Here is a 24,040-nt window from a genome sequence, read left to right on the forward strand (position 1 = left end):
AGAGGTGGGGGGGTGGGAGGTTGGGGGAACCAGGTGGTGGGTATTAGAGAGGGCACGGACTGCATGGAGCACTGGGTATGGTACAAAAACAATGAATACTGTTATGTTGAAAATAAAAAACAAACAAACAAACAAACAAAAAACACAGGCCCATTCTCTGGCACCTGGGTGGTTCAGTGGGTTAAAGCCTCTGCCTTCGGCTCAGGTCATGGTCTCACGTCCTGGGATCGAGCCCCGCATCGGGCTCTCTGCTCAGTGAGGACCCTGCTTCTCCCCCTCTCTCTCTGTCTGCCTCTCTGCCTACTTGTGATCTCTCTGTCAAATAAATAAATAAAATCCTTAAAACAAAACAAAACAAAAACCAAAGGCCCATTCTCTGATACCGTCTTGTCAAGAGGTGTGCACCCCCCCCGATCACAGCAGCGTTGGGACTGCCTCCGCCAGACCGCACACAACACAGGTGACACTGACCCCAGGCTGACTTAGAACAGCTTCTGCCTCACGCACTGGAACACACATTCGGCCCCCAACATGTCCTACCAGACATCTGCTACTCTGTGTGGCGCAGAAGTCCAGCTCGGTGTCCTCCTCACCAAGCCCTCTTGCCCCAGGCACTGGGCGAGCAGGGGAGCCTCCCCCTCCCACCCCTGCTCCACTCCTCCTGTCCCAGCTGAGGTCCCAAACACTATCAAAGAGAGGTAAGCCATCGCTGCTCGGCCCTGGCCAAATTTCCCACAGAAGCCGTGAGCTGAAGAAAACCACCATCAGATTGGCCGAGCCTGGGGTTAGGAAAACGTCTAGACAGCACATGCGTACAGGGCTCACACCATCTGGCCTCACAGTCTTCCCAAACGCTGTGCAGGTTTCTACGGAGGGCATGAAAGCTGTCCGCGCTACCCTGGGGCTTACTGTAAGGACCGTGATACCTGTGGGTGAAGACCCCCCTCCCCCTTAGCAGACACACTCCGTAAGGCGGAGGACACTCCTCTAGCCTCCTTAGCTACAGGACCCGGCACGGAGCACAGCTCAAATGACTGACAATGGCATCTTCGGTGTTGTTCTCCCCAAGCAATGAGATTACGCAGATAACCTCTTAGCCTTATACCACTTTAATGATAATCTATTACTTACGGATTTGTACTCAGAATCATTTCCAGTGAGAGGACTGCCACCCCAGGATGGGTGGTATAGAGTGTAAAACACAATTCAGCTAGTTTCTGAGCTAGTCTCTTTAGATAGTTTGAAACAGTCCCATCGGCCTTCTGAAACAGAATTCCAGACAGGTTTTCACAGGCAATTCTCACCCCAAGCCAAGCCCCTAGCCAAGGCGTCTCAGCCACTGCCCACTATGGGATAAGAACGGCATACCTGCTTGTTCCGCAGAGCTCGCTGGAAAAGTCGCAGAAAGGCTGCCAGGCTGAAGCGGTACATGTTGTTAATTTTGGACAAGTCGGAGATGATGAAGTACATCTTGCTGGCGCTGTCAGCCAGGGGAAGGTAGGCGTCCCGCTCCTGCAGATCAGAGGGCGGGGAGGTGGCCCTCAGTGCTGGCTGCACCTGCCACCCTGTGCCCCGCCGGCTGCCCTGCGCGTCCCACATGGGTGCCACATGGTGACATGTCACACAGCACCATCTAGCCTGCCTTCCTCTTACAAGACTGAGCACCGCGGATTAAAGAAGTCTCAGCTCCGGGACCACATGCGCGGCCCTCTGGAGGGCGCAGAGCACCTGCCTGAGGGAGCAGTGAGGGGGGCTGCTCAGCAGTCATGCCCCAAGAGAAGCGGTGCGACTGTGCGTTCCCAGAGGGAGGCAGTGTAGGTCGCTGTTAGGGTGGCCAGAGGGCAGGGCACCATCGGCCCTGCGGGGAGGGGAGCGTGGAGACTGTGAGTGTAGAGCGACTGCGAGTGTAGAGAGACCACGAGTGTAGAGTGGACACCAAGTGTAGAGTGACCACAAGTGTAGAGCGGCCCCCGAGTGTAGAGCGGCCCCCGAGTGTAGAGCGACTGCGAGTGTAGAGCGTGTGGGTGCTGGGGCCGCAGGAACACTGACGGAGCGGAGCCTGGACTGGGGGTCAGGCTCTGCGTGGGCGCGGAACAGACCGAGAGCACACGGACCCCTGGGACGGCAGGGAAGGGGCCCCGACTGGGCAGGGCCTAGTGTTCTCAGTGGGACTCGGGAGTCACTGTGATCCCAGTGCCAGGATCACAGAGGTGATGTCGTTACGGGATGCCTCGGTACTGTGCGTGCAGGAGGGAGGCCAAGCCCTGTGCTGTGAGACCAGGAAGAGAGGGGTGCACCATCGGCTGGGCTCAGCCAGGGGGCCAGGCTCGCCACGGGCTGCACACCTGCTCCTGCAGCGGTTCCCACAGAGGCTTTCCCAGGACAAATGGCAGTGCCCTGCAGGTGCACAGCCAGGACAAGGGCTGGATGGCACCGAAAGGACACCTTCAGCACGGGCCCAGGCGAGGCTGGAGCCCAGAAATGCACGGGAACCCTCATCTGTCCGGGCATCTGCCCGCCTTCAGGCAAAGCTCCATCACCAGAGTGCAGAAGGAAAGGCGGGCTGTTCTGAACTTGGACTAGGATTTTGCAAAAGGGCTTATCAAAAGAAAGGCAAAAGGCATTTTAAGCCATGGCATCTTAAGGGAAGAAAATGTTTTTAATGGAAAAAACACCTTAGAACTCCTACTTAACATACTGAACGTGCCTTAATCTTAAAAAGCTCCAGGAATAGCAAAGATGCTCTTAACAGTCATTTTCAGTCCTCTCATGTTCAACTTCAGTGTAAGGCTGTCACCCCAGAACCAGAGCTAACGCGGCACCAGAAGTCAGCAGAGGCCAGCGGACCTCATGTGCGTTGCCCTGAGCGTCTCAGCACCCCCCAGAGCAGGACCCATCAGACCCAGGCTCTGGGCTTTCTGAAGAACTTTCTTTCTTTTTTGTAATCGTTCCCCCAAAGTCCTGACTGTCCACTGTTTAGTCATATTAATATAAAAGCTTAGGAACACGTGATGTAAGATTACAAAAAAAGGAAACAATTACTTGGTCAAGGGAAACTTGGAGTTTGTAAGATGCTTTCAGCGACTCCTGAATAAGCGCGCTGCTCGCTTTCGTCTGATTCAAAGAGTCAATCAAATCCTTATTGTCCAAAATATTCCCTTGGGATGTGGCAAGGGTCTGCAGCAGAAATCAGTAAGTAAAATGTGGCGATTATCATACCTGCTAAGTAACCCATGGAAAGAAGCCCGTCTCAGCTCTCCTTAAATAATGTTTATGAAAACCTACGTTATTTTAAAAGAATTTCAACACTTTATAGCTTATGAGAATGTTAGAGTAAATCATTACATAGTATATCATCAAAGCATACGTCTTAATTTTATCAATCTAATAAAATAAAAACCAAAGGTACAGATTAAATCATAATCTCATGCTACATTTTAATGCTGCTTGAAACTCTAAGCATATAATAATTAAACATTAGTGAAATAATATTATATAAAGACAGTATTCCTTAAAAATCACTTATTTTAGACATTAAATTACCATTACTTCTTAAGATCTTGTATTCCAAGACATCTACTTTTTTCTCTCTGATTTTTTATTTTAAGATATCTTTGATACAACCAAAGACATGTGGAAGGTACTACTGAATTTTTAAATAGCTATTAATTATATTCACTAAAAAAATGTCATATAAGAAAGCATCCTGAATAACTAAATTTTACCTCTAAAAGAGATTCCTCAAGCTTGGCTAACTGTATTTTCTTATCTTCTTCCTGTTGTAATAGTTTTGTTTTCTGCTCCTCTAAGTCAGGTTTCTCATGCTGAATAGTTAAAGCCAAAAGCTTAAAAAAAAATTATTTTTAAGTCAGTTATTTTAGAGGTAAAGTTCAAACAGAACAAAGCAAACTTCCCACAAACAGGCCTTGTGTTGTGCCAAATATTGCAATTATTATGATATTATGTACTTCTTTTGACTCTAATTAAATATGACTATTATAATATTCATAATTCATATTATATTATAATTTTCATAATTATTTTTGACGAAAAAGAGGCAAATAGTTAAACTGATCAATAAAACATTAAATAGTATAGGACATGTGTAAGAAATTTTCTTACTTAATATATCAATATGTAATATTTAGTTCTAAAATTAGATTAAATATGTAACAACTATGGAAGCTAGATTTTTTAAGTGGCAAATATTCCTATAAAGAAACAAAAAGATCTCTTACTTAAAATACTCTATCCTCACAATCTCAGTGAGACACCACTTCACCCCCACTAGAACAGCTACAGTTGAAAAGACAAGTAACAATGTGTGTCAGCAAAATGGGGGAGTGGGGAGCAGAATCCTCACACGTTTCTGGCAGGGAAGTAAAGCACAGTCACCTTGGAAAAGTCTGGCTGTTCTTCAAAATGTGCAACAGAGAGTTACCACAAGAACCTGGCAGTCCACTAAAAAGCCACAGAACTGCACACTTTAAATGGGTGAATTAAATGAATCTTCCTAAAGCTATTTTTAAATGCTATGTCAAATTCTTCATTTTGAAACTTTAAATTAGGGTTTATGACACGGGAGGGTCATAAAACATGTCCATGCAAATCTGTCGGACAAGCAACCTCACTGAGCACTTCTGACAGATCTGACCCCCGTTGTGTGGGGATGGCCAGGCTCCAGACAGAATGAGCAATTTCATCAATCAATTCTGCCACGCTTTGAGTAATCCCTTCATAGTTTTATTTATAAGAAGCATCATCCAAGTAAGTCAAAACATACCCTCCATAAAAACACATGCTGTGAGCTGTATGTTATTATAAGAAAAAGAATTTTAAAGGAAATTTTTGAAAATTATAATTAAGTAAAAATGTACCAAATATACACACTATCATAGTAAATGAAAACAGGAAGAGTCTACAACTGTTAGATGAGTGAAAAACAGAAGGACTCAAAGTCAATAGGCAAGATAGCCTTAAGAGGAAAATGAGAGAGGAAACTATGTAAGCAAAAGCCTAGAATATAAAAAATCATTTTGAGACTCACATAATGGTCTAAATCATAAGAAGTCATACACAGAGATGAAAATTCAAAGAGGCATACATTCTAGTGGAAAAACAAATGTCAGCTGGGGACTCTAACACCGCCCTCAATCAGCCAAACAAGTCAACTGAAACGGAGTTCTCGTATGTGAACTTTAGTTTTTATAATTAAAACAGAAAACGTAGCTGAACTCAATCTATGATCATTCCCTCTCCCAAACTCTCCCACACATGACAGAAATCGACCCTGAAATTAACGTGCGGCTGGGAGAAGCCGTGCTTCCATGCTAACAACAGACGCATGAGTCTAACACAAATGATAAAGTAAACCCCAACGCTTGACTCCACCCACGAACAGATTGTCAAGACGGTTCCAAAAGTTTAAACGCTAATCAATTCCACAAAGGCACCTCCAGTTCCGAGAGTCCTCTGATACACCAAGCTGCAGGAGACCGCAGAGGTCACGTCTCGGTGGCCACACGTACCTGTCCTCGCAATCCACTCCTGGTGGTCGTGAAGTTGACCTCTGTAACAATGGAGGCTGCGTCCGGTGGGATGAAGGGATTTGGGTTTCTTGTTGACAAGAAAAGTCGGAATTCTTCATTGTAGTCAATAATTTTGTCACCTATTTGTACCACATAACGTGGTCCTATTTGTTTAAAACGACACAATTAGTTGGCTTCAATATTCTGTCTTTTGCTTTATGACATTACCAAATCTAATTTACATTTCCTAGTATTCCTCAACAGTCATTAGCACAGGCTTTTTAGTAGAGTATGGAATAGCAGCAGTTAGCTGCGCAAGGAACTAGGAACCAGAATGCCCTGTTCGTCAGCACATACACAAACAGGGCTTAAGCACCAGTCAGTAAGACGATCTTGGGATACTGATGCGTCAAAGAAATATATACATATTACATTTTATTCAAAATTTTCCTGAAATGACTGATTATAGGTGACACAAACAATAACAACTCAGTTATATACAATTCTCCACGTAACTCATCAGCGGCTTTGGTGGCTCAGTCGGTAAAGCGTCTGCCTTTGGCTCAGGTCATGATCTCAGGGTCCTGAGATCAAGTCTTGCATCGGGCTCCCTGCTCAGTGGGGAGTCTGCTTGGGATTCTCTCTCCCTCTCCCTCCACCCCTCCGACTCATGCTGCCTCTCTCTTGCTCTCTCTAAAATACATATTTTTTTAAAGTGTTCATTTTCTAGCTTTTAAGATGTACTATGTAAAGACAGAAAGAGCTGGTGAAAACCTAGGATTATCAATATATGAGGAATTGCAAGGATGCTCATTATTAACTTCAAAGGACTTATTCAGATTGCCATATACAAGTGATTTGAGGTAAGAAATTAAACTAAGAGAAAATAAAGTTCCACCTCATAAAGGAGTATATTCCAAAGTTTAATAAAAAAATGATATCCATTATACAACACACACAGAAAAATAAATCAGCAATTATACCCGAAACTTAAAATTTTAAATTGACAACAAATAATTTATTTTTTAAGTACAAAATACACACTTTCAAAGATTATTTTCAAAGACTAAGAAAAGTATTGTAAGGAGTTTTTGACAACCCCAGAATGGGTTTTTAAATTTTACTTAAAAACTTTTTTTAATATGAAAATAATTCAATAAGCACTTTATGAAAAAGGATATATAAATGTCCAAAAAACAATATCAAAACAATGTTGAACTACAATCTTTATCAGAAAAACACAAACTTAAAACCCCAATGAAATACTTCTACATCAACTAGAATGTTTCAAGAAAACTTAAGCAGGATAAATGCAAAGAAAGCCAGTTCTAGGGACATCATAATCAAACCGCTGGAAACCAATGGTGAAGTCATAAAGCATCTGGAGGAAAACGCCCATCGCCCCTGAAGAGTAAGGATAAAGCCACAAGTGTTTCTCAACGGGACTGACAAAAGCTAGATGATGAAGGAATAAAATCTTTTAAACTGCTAAAGAAAATAAATACCAACCCAGGATTCCATGCCAGGCCGAAAAACAAATCTCCCTCAGAAATCAAAGAACAAGAAGTTTGTTCCCAATGGGCCTTCCCTGAAGGACACAGGAAAGGAAATGCCTCAGACAGAAGAAAGCTGAGGTGGGCGGAGAGGGGCGCACACGTCCCACGATGAGCACTGAGCCGCGTCCACAAGTGCTCCGTCACGGGGCCACACACCTGACACTAACAGAACCCTGCCTGTGAACCAAACAAGAATGGCAATTTAAGGGGCGCCTGGGTGGCTCAGTGGGTTAAAGCCTCTGCCTCCGGCTCGGGTCATGATCTCAGGGTCCTGGAATTGAGCCCCGCATCGGGCTCTCTGCTCAGCAGGGAGCCTGCTTCCCCCTCTCTCTCTCTGCCTGCCTCTCTGCCTACTTGTGATCCCTGTCTGTCAAATAAATAAATAAAATCTTAAAAAAAAAAAAAGAATGACAATTTAAAAAAGGAAAAATAACGTAGATGTAAATGAGGAGATGATGGGAATGATGAAAGACTTTGAGAACCACAGAAGGATCAATCTGTGTAAATACAGGTTTTAAAGACAGTCATTAGGACATCCTGTGACCCTGATGGTGTGTCACAGCAACACAGGGGCAGGTAGGGGGTCCATGGGGTCAAGTGCCCTGGGGAAGTGGTAAGGCATTTAATTTATTCGTAATAAAATAAAAAGTCAAAGATACACATTGTTATATGGAGGGTGACCATTAAAAAAATAGGCAATGTTTTATCAAGAAATAAAACCACGTTAATTACAAAACTGGATCAGGGATCAAATGACCTGCTTAGCTGTGTTAAATTACGTAACAAACTGAAAGACTGCACGGTGATTGGAAATGAAAACCAAGTGATAAAGTGAAGAGAGGCGCCCTTGAGAAACAAGACTAACAGAAAATGGAAAGTAAAAGAAAAAAAATTATTACCATGCAGACACTAACCCCCCAAAGCAATGTAACCATTCTAATAGCAGACTCTAAAACTTGATACATTTCTGTAGAAAAAGGACATTTCAGAACGATAAAGAAAATAACCCAAACAGGGAAAGATCACATTTTCAAATATGTATGCACCCCAAAACAAAGCTTCAAATATTTAAAGAAAAACTAAGAGAACTAAAAGAAAAACAAATTTAAAAATCATAGAACCTTTAAGAAATTCTCTCAAGAAATGATAAAAAAAAAAAGAAAACAAGGCAAAGAGAGTAAAGACACACAAAAAAACAACACTATAATGAACAAACCTGACAAAACTAACTTTAGGAAAAATTAAACAACAAAGAGCAAATTTCACATAATTTTCAAGTGTACATGGAAAAATTAATGAAATGTCCAGCTATAGAGAAAGAACACCAGGGTTCAAACAACTGAATACTGCAGAGCAAGTTCTCTGGCCAAAAGGGAGTTGTGTTGAACATGAAAGGGCACTAGAAAATCTCCAACTGCCAAGACATAAAATAACAACAATAAAGTTATGTAAGTCAATGAACTGAAAAAAAGTTGAAACACTGGCATGAAGCTGGAGGAGGGCCGAGAGGGAAATTTTTAGACATCAATAAATGTATTTAAAAAAAAAAAAAATGAAACGTCAGTATTTTGAATTTCCATCTCAAGAATCTAGAGAAAAGAACACCAAAGGAAATCTAAGGAAAAATAACGGGAAGGGAATTCCAAAGAGGAAAAACCAGTTCAAAAATACAATAAAGAGGACGATGGGCATTACGGAGGGTACCTGTTGTGATGAGCACTGGGTGTCATATTTAAGTGACAAATCACTGAACTCTCCTCCTGAACCAATACTATACTATAAGCTAACTAACTAGAACTCAAGTAAAAACGTGAAACAAGGGGCGCCTGACTGGCTCAGTGGGTTAAAGCCTCTGCCTTCAGCTCAGGTCATGATCTCAGTGTCCTGGGATCGAGCCCCTCATTGGGCTCCCTGCTCAGAGGGAAGCCTGCTTCCTCCTCTCTCTTCCTGCCTCTCTGCCTACTTGTGATCTCTGTTTGTCAAATAAATAAATAAAACCTTTTAAAAAAAAGTGAAACAAAACAGAAAAAATAATTTAAAAATTTAAAAATAAAGGAAATCAACAAAGTTAAAAGTTGGTATTTTGAAGAGATTAGAAAAACTGATAAACCTTCATTAAAGATGGATCGAGGAAAAAAAATGATCAATGTTAAGAAAGAGACATCATTATACAACCAACTTAAACCAAAAAGTTATGAGAACATTATATAAAATATACACCATTACATTTGGCAATTTGGACAAAATGAGCAAATGCTTTAAAGATACGTAACTTTAGCAAACGTGATACACACACACCATAGAAGACAAACAGAACAAGTCATGCCGGCCGGCAGTTCACAATGAGGTCCTCTGGAGACACGGTATGGTCATGGGAAGATGGCCCAGAGACACCGGTCACAGGACGGGGCTTACATTAGGTGACTGGACAACAGTTCAAGGACCGTGTGGTTTTGCTGGGAACAGGTGCGGACAATAGATGACCGTGATCTTAATAATGTTTCTCGAGGAGGAAGGGAAGTGGAAGGGGACTATGTGATAACTGGTTAAAACACAACAAACGCAGAAGCCACTCCAGTTAGCTGGGAGAGGAAGCTGTCTGGTTATCGGTGTGATCGGAACGTACTCTCATTTGAGACCGAGACTTGAGGATGGTCCCAGCATGGCCTGTGTGCTGCTGGTGCTGTGAAATGACTCCCGGTCCATGCGGAACACCACAGCGGGCTGTGAGGACCAGGCCAGCCCTATGGAGTCCATGGCTTCTGCTCTCTCTCCCATTTAGGCAACATACGGACACAAGCCAACCTACCTACACTGTCAGAAAGGCGGTCACCCTTGTGGGGGAGCGTCGTCAACAAGGGAGCTTCTGCAGTGCAGATAAAGCTCTAGATCTTGCTCTGGGTGCTCACACAGGTGTATGCTATTTGCAAAAATTCTTAAACTGCAACACACACATATTTCAATAAAATGTTAAAATTGAAAAACACCTGGTTTTCTCTGGTGAATAGGACTAGTCGTGAGGAAGGAAGGGATGGAAACCTACATCCATTCTGTACTATTTGGTTTTATAAAATGTGCGTGTTTTATTTGGACAGAAAATTTTTTAAATATTTCAAAGTAAATGGTTCATTGTCTAAAAATGACGCTTGGATGTAAGTGCTGTGTCCTACCGTCAGGAAGCATCACGCGGAACAGTAAAGCCCGACACGGGCGAAACGGCTTCAGGCCTCAGTGTATGCGGGAGTTAACCCACAGGGTTAGCAGCGAAGTTCATTTTGACCATTTTCTATTCTGGACACAAAATCTTCTGTGAACCTTAGAGAAGCCTAGACACACCACGATGGGACACAAGTACAGATTGGTCTCCTGCTCTCTTTCCAGGGAAAGTCCAAACTGACATGTTTGTTATCTCGGTTCTGAACCTGGATCAGGTTTCAGAATATGGTTTGGTTTGGTCAACATTTATAATAGATACAGACGTTGTATCTGTTTCCAGGTCCAAACTCTTCAGAACTACATTATCATCCAACCTAGACAAATCCAAGTACCATGTGAACCACCATCAAACATTCCATCAATGGGTAACATTTCGGTAATGGTCTCCACTGACACAACTGCTCCACTGTGCTGATACCGTCCCAGGCTGACGAGCTGAAGATGAGCAGGATTAAGTGAAGACAAATACAAAGTCTTGCCAACCAAATGAGCAAACTGACAAGGCCCGAAAGACAGCCCACATCGCCCATTAAGAATAAACCACTATCAGACAGAAGAAAGGGAAATGAAGGAGTCGATCCCATTTACAATTGCACCCAAAACCATAAGATCCTTAGGAATAAACCTAACCAAAGAGGCAAAGAATCTGTGCTCAGAAAACTATAAAGTACTCATGAAAAAAATTGAGGAAGACACAAAGAAATGGAAAAACGTCCCAGGCTCATAGATTGGAAGAAAAAATACTGTGAAAATGTCTATGCTCCCTAAAGCAATCTACACATTTAACACAATCCTTATCAAAATACTATCCATTTTTTCAAAGAAATGGAACAAATAATCCTAAAATTTATATGGAACTAGAAATTACCCTGAATAACCAGAGAAATGTTGGGAAAAAAAATAAAAAGTTGGCAACATCGCAATTCCAGACTTCAAGCTCTATTACAAAGCTGTCATCATCAAGACAGCATGGTACTGGCACAAAAACAACACATAGATCAATGGAACAGAATAGAGAGCCCAGAAATAGACCCTCAACTCTAGGGTCAAGTAATCTTCGACAAAGAAGGAAAGAATGTCCAATGGAAAAAAGACAGCCTCTTCAACAAATGGTGGTGGGAAAATTGGACAGCCATGTCCAGAAAAACGAAACTGGACCGTTTCCTTATACCACACACGAAAATAGACTCAAAATGGATGAAACACCTCAATGTGAGAAACGAATCCATCAAAACCCTTGAGGAGAACACAGGCAGCAGCCTCTTCGACCTCAGCCGCAGCAACTTCTTCCGGAACACTGCCAAAGGCAAGGGAAGCAAGGGCAAAAATGAACTATTGGGAATTCATCAAGATCAAAAGCTTTTGCACAGCAAATGAAACAGTCAACAAAACCAAAAAATAACTGACAGAATGGGAGAAGATATTCTCAAATGACCTATCAGGTAAAGGGTTAGTATCTAAAATCCATAAAGAACTTACCAAACTCAACACCCAAAGAACAAATAATCCAATCAAGAAATGGGCAGAGGACATGAACAGACATTTCTGCAAAGAAGACATCCAGATGGCCAACAGACACATGAAAAAGTGCTCCACATCATTTGGCATCAAGGAAATACAAATCAAAACCACAGTATTGGGGCACCTGGGTGGCTCAGTGGGTTAAGCCTCTGCCTTCGGCTCGGGTCATGATCCCAGGGTCCTGGGATCGAGCCCCACGGCGGGCTCTCTGCTCGGTAGGGAGCCTGCTTCCCTTCCTCTCTCTCTGCCTGCCTCTCTGCCTACCTGTGATCTGTGTCTGTCAAATGAATGGATAAAAATCTTAAAACAAAACAAACAAACAAAAAAAACCCACAGTATTTCACCACAGTGAAATACAAATCAAAACCACCTCACAACAGTCAGAATGGCTAAAATTAAGAAGTCAGGAAACAACAGGTGTTGGTGAGGATGTGGAGAAAGGGGAACCTCCTCCACTGTTGGTGGGAATGCAAGCTGGTGCGGCCACTCTGGAAACCAGCATGGAGGTTCCTCAAGAAGTTAAAAATAGGGCTACTCTATGGCCCAGTAATTGCACCACTGGGTATTTATGCAAAGGATGCAAACATGCAGATTCAAAGGGGCACATGAACCCTGATGTTTATAGCAACATTATCTACAATAGCCAAACTATGGAAAGAGTCCAAATGTCCATCAACTGATGAATAGATAAGGAAGATGTGGGGTGCATGCATGCATGCGTGTGCGTGTGTGTGTGCAATGGAATATTACTCAGCCATCAAAAAGAATGAAGTCTTGCCATTTGCAATGACGTGGATGGAATCAGAAAGTGTAACGCTAAGTGAAACAAGTCAGAGAAAGACAAATACCATACGATTTCATTCATATATGGAATTTAACAAATAAATCAGATGACCATATGGTGGGGGAAGGAAATAGGGAAATAAACAATAAGATTCTCTTACTGACACAGAACAAATTGAGGTTGCATGGGTGCTGGTAGGGAGGGGATGGGCTAGATGAGGGCTGGGCATTAAGGAGGGCACTTGTGATGAGCACTGGGTGTTGTATATAAGTGATGAACCACTGAATCCTACTCCAGAAACCAATATTGCACTGTGTGTTAACTAGAATTTAAATAAAAATTGTAAGGAAGGGGCGCCTGGGTGGCTCAGTGGGTTAAAGCCTCTGCCTTCAGCTCAGGTCATGGTCTCAGGGTCCTGGGATTGAGCCCCACATCGGGCTCTCTGCTCAGCAGAGAGCCTGCTTCCCTTCCTCTCTCTCTCTGCCTGCCTCTCTGCCTACTTGTGAGCTCTGTCTGTCAAATAACTAAATAAAATCTTTAAAAAAAAAAATTGTAAGGAAAAAAAAGGCATCAGGAGCTAGTTCACAGATCCGGGTTAGTACCGGTGAGGAACAGCCTGACTGAGCGCGGAGACTGACATCTGGAAGGGAGCTCCCGCTCACAAAGTCCGAAGCCCACGGCTGCCAGCCTGTCACAGCACATCAACCCCTGCCAGGCCGCGCCCCGCCCCGCTTCTGCCCCGCGTCCATCTGCCACAGCACCTCCAGGTTCTATTTCAAGCTTGCAGGGTCAGCTAAGTCCCGCGGGGCTGGCGCGGTGCACGGTGTCAGTCCGTGTGCACGCGTAAGTATGAGTCACCATGGTCTGGAGCGGGAGAGCAGGATGTTCCCGCCTAGAGGGCAGCCTGCAGGAGCTGTGCGGGAAGAGGAAACCTGGCGGTCCTGAGACTCCGCCCGCGGCAGGGCCCGCTGCTCAGACGGCCGGCTTCCCCCCCTTCTGGAGCCTGCATGCCGGCCGGGTCCTCATGTGGACCGCCCGCAGCACGCACCACACAGTGTGGTTTATGCCCAACGGCTGCTTTCGTTGGGGCAGGAGGGTCTGGAATGTGGTCTCGTGCCGGGCGGGACAGGCTGGCCACAACACCGTGCGATCGAGTGTCCACTGAGCCTCCTTGGCCCCTGCCATTGCACAGGTGCTGTCACAAGCTGGTCCTGGGAGCAGGAGGCTCGCCCCGCGGGACCCCGACAACAGGGGCTCGGAAGTTGGCACCTCATTTCCGGACTGCTGACCTCACGCTACATGTTGTCTCTAGGCTGACTTCGCCTTCTGTCTTGTCTCTGCGACGCATCTTAGCCCACAGTGAGACTGTTTCAAGTCCTCTGTCTTTTGGACACACACTGTCCCTGGGAGAGTCTTGGAGACCCTGACACGAGGACACCTCTATAAAGGCCAGAGCTCACCAACTCTCCCTTCTGGACCACGACGGCATTCCCCCACTCAACCAGAAAAGTCCCATTCAGCGGCAAGACCGACACAGGTCAAAGTGAGCTATGAAGTTACATACTGCGGAAATTCTAAAAATAGTGACTCTGGAAAATGTCAAATGCTTACCTTGAGCAACCAGATCTCGTCTCAATAAAGGATAGAGAACGGGTTCTACACCATCCATCTCTTGGATAATAAGGGTTTTCCCAAAACGTACTGCCAACTCAAGAGCCGTAATAAAGTTACTATCCTGAGAAAATAAAAAAGAATACGCATTAATTCCTTTATTACCTTAATATCCACAAAGGTCCTTACAGATAATGAAGGAATATATTAATAGGGATAATATGAATATTTTAAAATTAAATATGCATGTTAATAATTCAAATTATTCATGATTGCTTTTCTAGTTATAAGTACTGGCTGATGAATCATTTTAGTTGAATAATTATCAAATAGGTTTCATAAATAATTCAAATAGACATACAAAAAGTAAAGATTTAAAAAAAAAAACTTTTTTCAATCCTTTATGATGATTTCAAATTTCAACTTGATGCAGAAACAAATTTTCAAATTCCTTATATAAGTTACTCACCCAAATATTACTAAGAACTACTTTGGTTATGTTCAAAATCAAACAGCAAATGGAAGAGTAAAGAGAAATGATGAATTCTAGCCAACTTTCTCCTTGACGTGATATGTGCTAGGTCTAATCACTGTGGAAAGAACATCTGGACAAAATTCTGTAACCAGGCAAGATTTTTAGACTTTCTAGCTAGTAAAAGGGTTTTAAACATCACTTCAAGCCTCCAACTATGGTTACAAAAATTAAGTATTTGGAATAATAATTACTAAGCTCTCCTCCCGTAAACTGTAAGTGGTTATTTATGTATTATCTAATTTATAGTTAATTCTTTTTTAAAAAAATATTTTATTTATTTATTTGAGAGAGAGAGAGACAACGAGAGAGGGAACACAAGCAGGGGGAATGGGAGAGGGGGAACCAGGCTACCGCCAAGCAGGGAGCCCGATATCGGGCTCCATCCCAGGACCCTGGGATCATGACCTGAGCTGAAGGCAGAGGCTTAATGACTGAGTCACCCAGGTGCCCCTAACTTAATTATTCTTAACACACAAATGAAGCAAGTACCTCCATTTTATAAATGAAATATGTTTGAAAGAGGTAATTGCTCAAGCACCTAAAGAATATCTATGAAAATGAATACAAATTACACTAGGCCTTTCTCAAAGAGAAAAAACACAACAAAAACCTGTCCCCAAATAATTTTCTCAGCACAATAAATATGGCAGTGAGAGGTCACAACTATGATTACGTTTTGCCAATCAACGTGTCTCATGCTGGGACACCTGAGAGACACTCACCAGTGAGGAGCAGGGACAGGACATGAGGAGAGGCACTGAGAGAAAGCACCATATGCTGCAGGTCCAGCAGCCTCTCTCCAAGCAGAGTTGGGAACTCTTCCTTCTCTAGGAGCCTATACTTATGTCTTTGATCATAATGTCATGTAAATGCTCATTTAATCGTCTCTCTAACCTCCCAGACTGGCATCACCATGAGGACAGGAAATGAGACTACCTTACTCACTAGCAAATTCCCAGGGTTCAGATTAATGCCTAGCATTTGGAGCGATCAAATAAATATTCTCATCCCTTTCGTAGTAAAGCTAAAAGTTTCCCTTTCCTTCCCCGGGTCCCATGCCAGGTACGTCACAGGACCGAGTCTGTGCCTCCTGAATACAGACCCAGAACTGCGCCCACCGCGACATGCTGGTACCAGTCGGTGTCTCAATTTTAAGTCATACAAACCTGCTGGTTAATGACTTCCAAACGCGAGTCTTTCAAATGTGTCTTTAGCCACTCTGTAGCTTGAGAAGAAGGGTCTATAAGGAATGGGCATACTTGACTCTGGTTCCAAAAAAGGAAAAAAATTATAAGCTTTCATCAGATGGAAATCATTTCCCGAAAAAGGTGAATCCATTACTAAGTGAGTTTTCTCTCATTTGGAACAGGTACATACACAGCCCTCAGGAGGGAGTAAAGGTGCGGTCTGAGCCGCACCCAGAGGCTGTACCAGTCCACTTCAGAGCTTCCGGAAATTCACACTAGAAAATGAAATGCCACCACAGTAAAGCGCGAACAGTCCCCTCACTACACAGTAACTCAGAGGATGTACAGCAAACTACAGGGAGCGAGAGCTCTGGTCCCAGCGTGACATCACTCGCACCTGTCTTCTGGCTTTGAAAAGACACAACCAAATTATTCCAAACTTTATATATGCTTTGGTTGAATAAGCCATAAAGACCTTAGAAGAGAAGTATGAACTCATCATAAAAGTATTGTTCAAATAATTATCAATATAACATTAATTCTTAGAAAGCAGTATGGCTAATATTATAAAAGGAGCATCCTAGGAAAGATGTAGCTTATAGATTAAGATCTAATGAACTAGGAACTAAACCCATTACAGGGTACCCTGAAACAGAGAGTTAGACACCAGTGGAAATGCACTAAACACACAATGTCACTTAGCAGGTGAAAAGAAGCCAATTATAGAGATATGATTAATAAAAATATATGTAAGTAGATGAATACATATATTGGCAAGTTTGAAAGTCTAATATTACAAGTATTGTTACCCAGGAAATCAGACCTAAATAATAACTGGCCTAATTTTTCTTACATGTTCACACTTAGAAAACTGTGAAGCGGTCGGGCGACAGGGTGAAGGAAGTGCACGGAAGCACAGGTGACATGAAGACATAGCCCCGAGGAGCATCTAACAGGGGCACAGAAACTATTTCAGGGACACACCAAGGAGGCTGAGGGTGGGGACCATCCGCCCCAGGGACAAAGAGCATTTTGTCAGCAACGCTGCTTTGGACCCACAGCTGGTGGTAATAAAGACCTGACTGACAATAAACCAGCTTCATTATGGTTTTAAAATGCCCTCCAGCCACACACCCCCTTTTTGCTTGCACCTGGAACGGACCGCTCAGGCCCCCCGGAGCTCCCACAGTGGCACAGGGCAGTAGGATCCCCTCTCAAGCTAGTCTCTCTCTAGCTACTCCCACTTACTGCTCCATCACATAAACGTGCCTCTCCTAGCAGATGAGGTTTGGTACGCAGCCTCGTATGTACTTCCTGTGTATCACATCTACACTGGAGATCTAATTCTATGCTAGTAGGAGAGCAAACATTCACCAAACTACAAAATTTTGCCCAATCACACAAACAAGGATTTTAAAGTTTAAAAAAAATGTTCTTACCCATGATTCCAAACCAATGATCTGATGCAGTAAAAAAAAAAAGAAAGAACATGTTTCAGTAGGACCAAAAACATGCCCTAGAATGCCAAAGAGCACTTACAATTTTGATTTCATGTTATTTATACTCCTCTGGAGAGATTTAGACAAAATCTCTGAGGTATATTTTAATATGATTATTATGTTTAATGTCATGTGATCCATGATTAAATGTTGTCAAATTCTCCATGTAACAAATTACAATAAATCCAAAAACGATAAGCTTTCATTCATTCATGAGTTCATTCACCTACCACGTGTTGAACAACTACTAAGTCAGACAATATGAGGGCTACAGAAATCAAGGACGCTTACCCTCAATGACATCACACCCAGGAAAGACACGGAAACTGACAGTTCCATAAAGAACACACAAGAGTCTACAGGCAGGGCACAGGTGGGTTAGGGAAGCCACTAGAAAGCAGTTCCAGTCAAACTAAGTCAGGAGAGAGAAACAATACTTAGCCTGGGGAAGAAGTAGAAACAGCACATCAGGCAAAGGGAAGAGCACTGACAGACAGGGGGAGAGAAAGCCCGGCACAATCTGGAAGCTGGCAGAGCCCGGCAAGCCTGGAGTGAAGCAGCAGAGGCCGGACGGTGCACAGCACAGGGCAGGAGCGGTCTCGGTGCTTCGGGTCTTACTATGCTGTGGCTACGAATGACAAGTTTACGCTGCAACGGAGAGTCACCGAAATCTACTGATCAGAGCGTTGTCGTGATAAGGTTAGTAAGGTAGAAAAAGCACTCCTACGGCGGGGAAGGTAGTGATGCAGGGGGGCCAGTGACCGCCAGTGTGACACTGTATTCATCCAAAGCCCCACTCTGCAGCCGAAATGAACCCACTGGCCGTGGTCGCGCTTAGAGCAGGATAAATCCATGATGCTCCTGAGATGTAGATGTGACAAGATGTGTTGAGGAGCAGGCTGAATGGAAAACTAGAGAGACAAAAAGAAACTTGCGGATACGCTGCTTACTCTCCTGGGCCAGCACAGACGTCTCCACGGGTCGGAATAAGAAAGAGCAAGTCACAGGGAGGAGGAGGAGAGAAGATCCTCAGTGTGCAAAGCTACCTTTGCCCACCTGCACGCCCACTCCAGTGTCTGCGATGGGCCATCAGTCATCTAGCATTAACCGACATCTAGCCCAAACCAACCAGCACACTGCCCACGCTAACTGATCAGAATCCTTCTGGGGAGAGGGTACGGACAGTGTCGGGGTGGGGGCTGCAGACCCATCTCTAGTGCCAGAGCATAAACTCTGATAATAGCAAGCCAGGAGCCACCAATGGCCATCCTTGACACAAGGCAGACAGAACCTAGCTGGGAATGAGGCTGTCTGTTGACATGGGTTGGGAAAACGATGTCCTGGTGACACCATTTGAATCCTATAGCTGGTCTCAATGTTTTCAACATCTCGGTTAACTTAAAAGCACAAGTTCCCTTTTTTTCTTAAATGTACTATGCTTGGCCACTAAAAAAAATTCTTGACTAAAAAAAATAAATAAGTAATGATTAATTTAGAGACAGAGGCAAGTGACTTCACCCTTGTGTGCGGCAATGTCCGTATCTATAAATAGGGTAACACACGGACCAGAGAAGGCGGATTTGAAAATCCAGTGAGACAGGGTTGAAGTGTTTTCCCTGTGTTCATTCTTACATAGTGATACGTGTACGAAATAGTATGAGTGCTTCAGTGTTACTATTCCTTATTTGAGGTTTATTTGCAAAAAGAACTTTCTCTATGTGATTTACCTTTAAAATTTTGTGTTCTTTACATTAAGATCCAATTAATTTGCATTTCCTGAACCTACACTGAATGTCAGAAAGGAAAACAATCTCAAAAATTCTGTGTGGTTTAAAAAAAATTTGACAAAAAAAAATTTTGTGTGGTTTAAAAACAATTTGACACTGAACTATCTACAAACAGTAACATCAATACATGTCTTCACAAGAAAAAATTTGCTAAATATAAATCAAGAAAAATTTATAATACAGTAAAATTTAAATTAATCACCTTTCCCATCTCCTTTTGGGATACTTTTCACTCATACCTCCCCCGTGGTTTCTAAGCCTTAGAGCTCTGTGCTACCGTTGGGTCCCACCCACAATATTGGGAAGATCACAGAAATTATCACCCAGGTCAGGACACTCTGGAGAATAAAAGGAGAGCTAATATTAATTACATCAGGACCACAGATGTGAATCACAGGACAGGCAATCCAGGACACAGGGTCCCCATGGCCACGTTCTTCCCAGCTCATAAGAACATAGGTCACAGGAACCTCTTGCTGATGTACTTAAACTAACTCTCATCACAAGGTCAATGGGAGACCATTAGTTGATTGTTTCCTCTTCTAGACATTATTGCACTTCAGTAGTTAGTTTAACACAAATACTTTTATAAGACAAACAAAGGAATAATCATGGACACAAAGGCTCTATGAGGACCACTGACGGAGAGAGCAGCTGCAGACCGTGAATGTGGGAAAGCCCCCTAGGAGAGGGAGAGCGTCAGGAACACGCTAGCGGTATCAGTGAGATGAGCTACATCTCTCAATCCAAATTACACCGGACTCATCATGCCTAGTCATGTTTAATGCAGGGAAAACTTCCCAGAAACCCACATGTATCCACTTAGAAATCTAATGTCACATATACCACTTGAGCAGGTCTTATAGATGCAGGCTATCCAATCATGGCCTCACCTGCAAGCTTACTCTAAGTGCAGACTACTTGAGAACTGAGACAGAGGGCTGACTAGAATGCAAATTCATCCCCCCAAAAATAACTAATTACCCTAATAAATTTTCCATACGGTTTTTGTCATATAGATGCATGTAAATATCGGCAATAAATACGGTAATATTACATACACAGTAAATCTAAGCTTATTATGAAAATCAGTTTCAAAAACAACTTGTCCCATATTCATCATGAAAGATCATTCAGAACACAAAAGTAAACATTTTCAATTAGTATCGTCAGGGAAAAAAATACTGTGATAAATATTTTTTTTTCTAAAGTCTCACCCCCCTGATTTCTTATGGAATAAAAAAAGAATAATATTTGAACTCTGTGTTTTTTAAATCTGCAAGTGATTGTTTACTTAGATTGCTAAAAAAAGAAGACGAGGTGACTATGAAACTTTGGGGAAGGAATAATGGGATAAAAAGCACCAACTATGGAGAGAGCCCAAATGTCCACTGATTGATGAATGGATAAAGCAGTGGTGCTATACATATGTATGTGTAACTGTACATGTATGTGCATGTGCATGTGTATCTGCATATGTATGTGTGTGTACCTACATGTACACACAGATACATACGTACACATACGTGTATATGTACACACACACGCAATGGAACACTACTCGGCCATCAGAAAGAATGAACTCTTGCCACTTGCAAAGACATGGCTGGAGCTGGAGTGTTTATGCTAAATGAAACAAGTCAGAGAAAGAGAAATACGACGAGCTCTCACTCACATGCGGAATTTAGGAAAGAAGGCAGCTGAGACTCAACGATACAGAACAAACCGAGGGTTGAGAGAGGGAGGTGGGCTGGGGATGAGCTAATGGGGGATGGTTGCTGAGAAGGGCAGTTGCTGTGAGACATTATTGTAGTTATACGTAAGTGATGAATCACTAAATTCTACTCCTGAATCAATTTTACCATATATGTTAACTAATTTGAATTTAAATAACTTGAAATTTTTAAAAAGCACACACTTTTTTATATAATGTAATGAATTTATTTACCTACATAGAGTTCCAGATTCGTGATTCTACTGTGAAAAATAATGATGGAAAATGTTTTAAAAGAGAAAAAAATCAATGCTTTAAGAAGTCAAGACTTGGCTCTTTGGTCAGCAACTGTTCTGCTGGGAAGGCAGCAGTGTAATGAGCCAAAGCACGTCAGCTGGCCAACAGCCCAATCAAAGGACCCTGTTTCATCCAGGAGCGCAGGGCCCACAGTACAAATGCTGTAAGACTGTGGCTGATGTGACCTAAAAAGGAGCATTCAACGTTCATGCTTCGTGGGAGCTATGGACAGAGACAGTGTGTGGGCAGAGGAGGGGCTGGAGGGAGCAAAGAAGAAACTGGTGTACGGAGTACAACACACTGAGACAGAAGCAACAGGAAAACACCTGTCAGCACAGGGAGAGCCATCCTCCCACGATCTGTTACATCACACAAAGGTACACCAAGCTAATGGTAGAGATCTTACTTCACTAGAAGAACTACCAGTTTGTATACCAGAGCTGCAATTTGATTTTCCCATTCATCGTGCTAAGAAGGCTCTAAGAGTTTCACAATTAAACAATGATTTGGGAGAAATATACATTACGGGAAAGAAAAATTTTCAAAGAATGCATATTGTTATCCCTAACCTACAACCCCAAACTTACCTCATCTTCACTTTGTAGAACTTTGTTTTGTAAAACACAGTAAAATAAAATGGTAAAATCATATACTGCAGATGCAGGAACTATACAACAAGGTGAATCAGGTACCACTAAAATATTCCCATTACTATTAGGGAGTTCAGTTTAGAATTTTTTGTCATGAAAATAATGTCACTTTAGTTTACACTTAGGTAAAAAGTAAATTATACTGAAAATTGTAGATTCACCAACCAAATCATAAATGGATTTTCATTCCCAAAATAACCCCACTTTCGCGTAATGAGAAGAATAACTGTGAAAGCCTAAGAACCTGAAAAAGGTGATGTCTGGGGCAGCTTCCACAGGAACACTTCCCATGAGAAATGAAAACTGATTAATTACCTGTAAGATAACAAGAGCATTTTCTATGGAAAGGTCATCTGATGGCAGGCCTTCACTTTTCCAAATTAACTGCTCACTTTCAGTACAAAGAAATCTCCTTAGGTCAAATTCTGAAAAGTTTAAGATATTAATATTTCACTACAGTGATCGTGTACTTGACAAGGGGAAGGGAACAAAACTATTTAAAATATACTCAAACAAAAGTCCCATGGCCATCCTTTAATATTCAATCCATTCTTCCCCCTTCAGCGTAAGAAGTTAAGGGGGATAAAAGTTTAAGACAAAAAGTGCAAAGGAATGGAATTCAGTGAAATTATATTTTTTTGTATATTTAATATATATTTCACAACTTTAATAATTTGAGAAAACCACAAAATTCACAAGGAATTTTGGAGTTCCTACATCTAATTTTATCATATAAAATTACTGTAAAAATCAATATATTAAAATATTTAACTGCATTCATCCATTATCAAAAATACTCCTGATCTCAGTTTCAAAGACGATTTTAGGAATAGAAGAATCATTGCAACAAAACAATTCAGAGAACAATTACACAATGGAACAAATCTAAAAATAGATTTGGTTTCTTTTAGCTTACAGAAAGTTTTTCTCATTTAGAAAAAGTAAAATGGCAAAAATTAAAAGATGCATTTTTAGGATATTGAAATTTCACAACATGAATGACTCAATACAAACTTTCAAGACAAGCTGACTTGGTCCATTCTTCTAAGCAGGTTTTCCTCAGACCTTCAGGAGCAGCAGAAAGATATGTGATAAATGCAGCCGCGAGCTGAGCTCTCTTAGGAAGAGTAGCTAATTCCTCTGTTATCTCTGCAACCTGGACAAGACATGAGAAAGCAGGTGGGGGAGTAGGGTACAGAGATGTTCTGACATGTGAAAAACATGACAGCTTCATAAATCAGAGTCCTGACCATAGAAGACAAAATCATGCATTGGTTTAACGTAATAACCCCTGTCCTGAATACAACCGTGGAATGTAAAAACACCAACGAGATCTCTCAGACCCTGCTGAAATTTTAAAAATGTATGAAATATCACTATTAATTGTAAAGATGAACATATTTTGTCATTGAACATTCCTAGTGAAGCAGAACTTTCATCGCAACGACAGTTAAACACTGTGAATTAGCGTCACTGTGTGAGCTACTATTAAGCGTAGACAGTACGAGCAAAGGCACAAAACAAAACTGTAAGAAAGCAGGGACACTCGTTAGCTAAAAGCGTAGTGTGGCTATGGAAGGGCAGAAAGAGGAGCCACACGGAAGACACGAAAAGAGGCAGACATGATGGGCGCAGGAAGCACACAAAGGAGATTCTGTTGTGAGCTGCAGTAGAAATGGTCCACGCGAGTATTTCTACAGGGCAGGGACCGACGTGATGAGACCGGGTTTAGAAAGACGGTCAGCACACAGACGTGCAGTGCACCAGTTTAAGGGCCAGGTAGGAGGGAGACAAGTTAGGAGAATTTAGGTAAAAAAATAAATAAATAAATGGCCTTAAAGACAGAAGACAAGTACGAGGGATATTTGCAAATGGATATGACAAGCAAATAAGGAAATCAGACCAGATGACTAGCAGTGAAATCCAATCAGCAATCAAAAAACTCCCAATAAACAGAAGTCCAGGACTGTATGGCTTCACAGGTAAATCCTACCAAGTATTTAAAGAAGAGTTATTAACTATTATTTCTAGAATACACCAAGTGAAATAAGTCATAACAGAAAGACAAATAGCATACTATTTCACGTCTACGAAGCATCTAAAAAAAAAAAAAAATGAATGAGTAAACAAGCAAAAAGCAGAACCAGATCCATTA

General features: G+C 42.3%; 1 protein-coding gene across 1 annotated transcript in view; it reads right to left on the bottom strand.

Moving 5' to 3' along the window:
* Nucleotides 1-24,040, bottom strand: part of LOC111153786 (dynein cytoplasmic 2 heavy chain 1) — a 309,334-nt gene that overhangs the window by 155,684 nt on the left and 129,610 nt on the right. Inside the window, 9 exon segments of the mRNA XM_022513025.1 lie at nt 1,369-1,512; nt 3,043-3,177; nt 3,726-3,845; nt 5,529-5,692; nt 14,217-14,340; nt 15,918-16,016; nt 17,378-17,398; nt 22,201-22,310; nt 22,900-23,041. Coding sequence (XP_022368733.1) covers nt 1,369-1,512; nt 3,043-3,177; nt 3,726-3,845; nt 5,529-5,692; nt 14,217-14,340; nt 15,918-16,016; nt 17,378-17,398; nt 22,201-22,310; nt 22,900-23,041 — 1,059 coding nt within the window.

The sequence above is a fragment of the Enhydra lutris genome, unplaced genomic scaffold (assembly GCF_002288905.1).
Source record: "Enhydra lutris kenyoni isolate GAN:26980312 unplaced genomic scaffold, ASM228890v2 scaffoldscaffold34, whole genome shotgun sequence".
Taxonomy (NCBI): domain Eukaryota; kingdom Metazoa; phylum Chordata; class Mammalia; order Carnivora; family Mustelidae; genus Enhydra; species Enhydra lutris.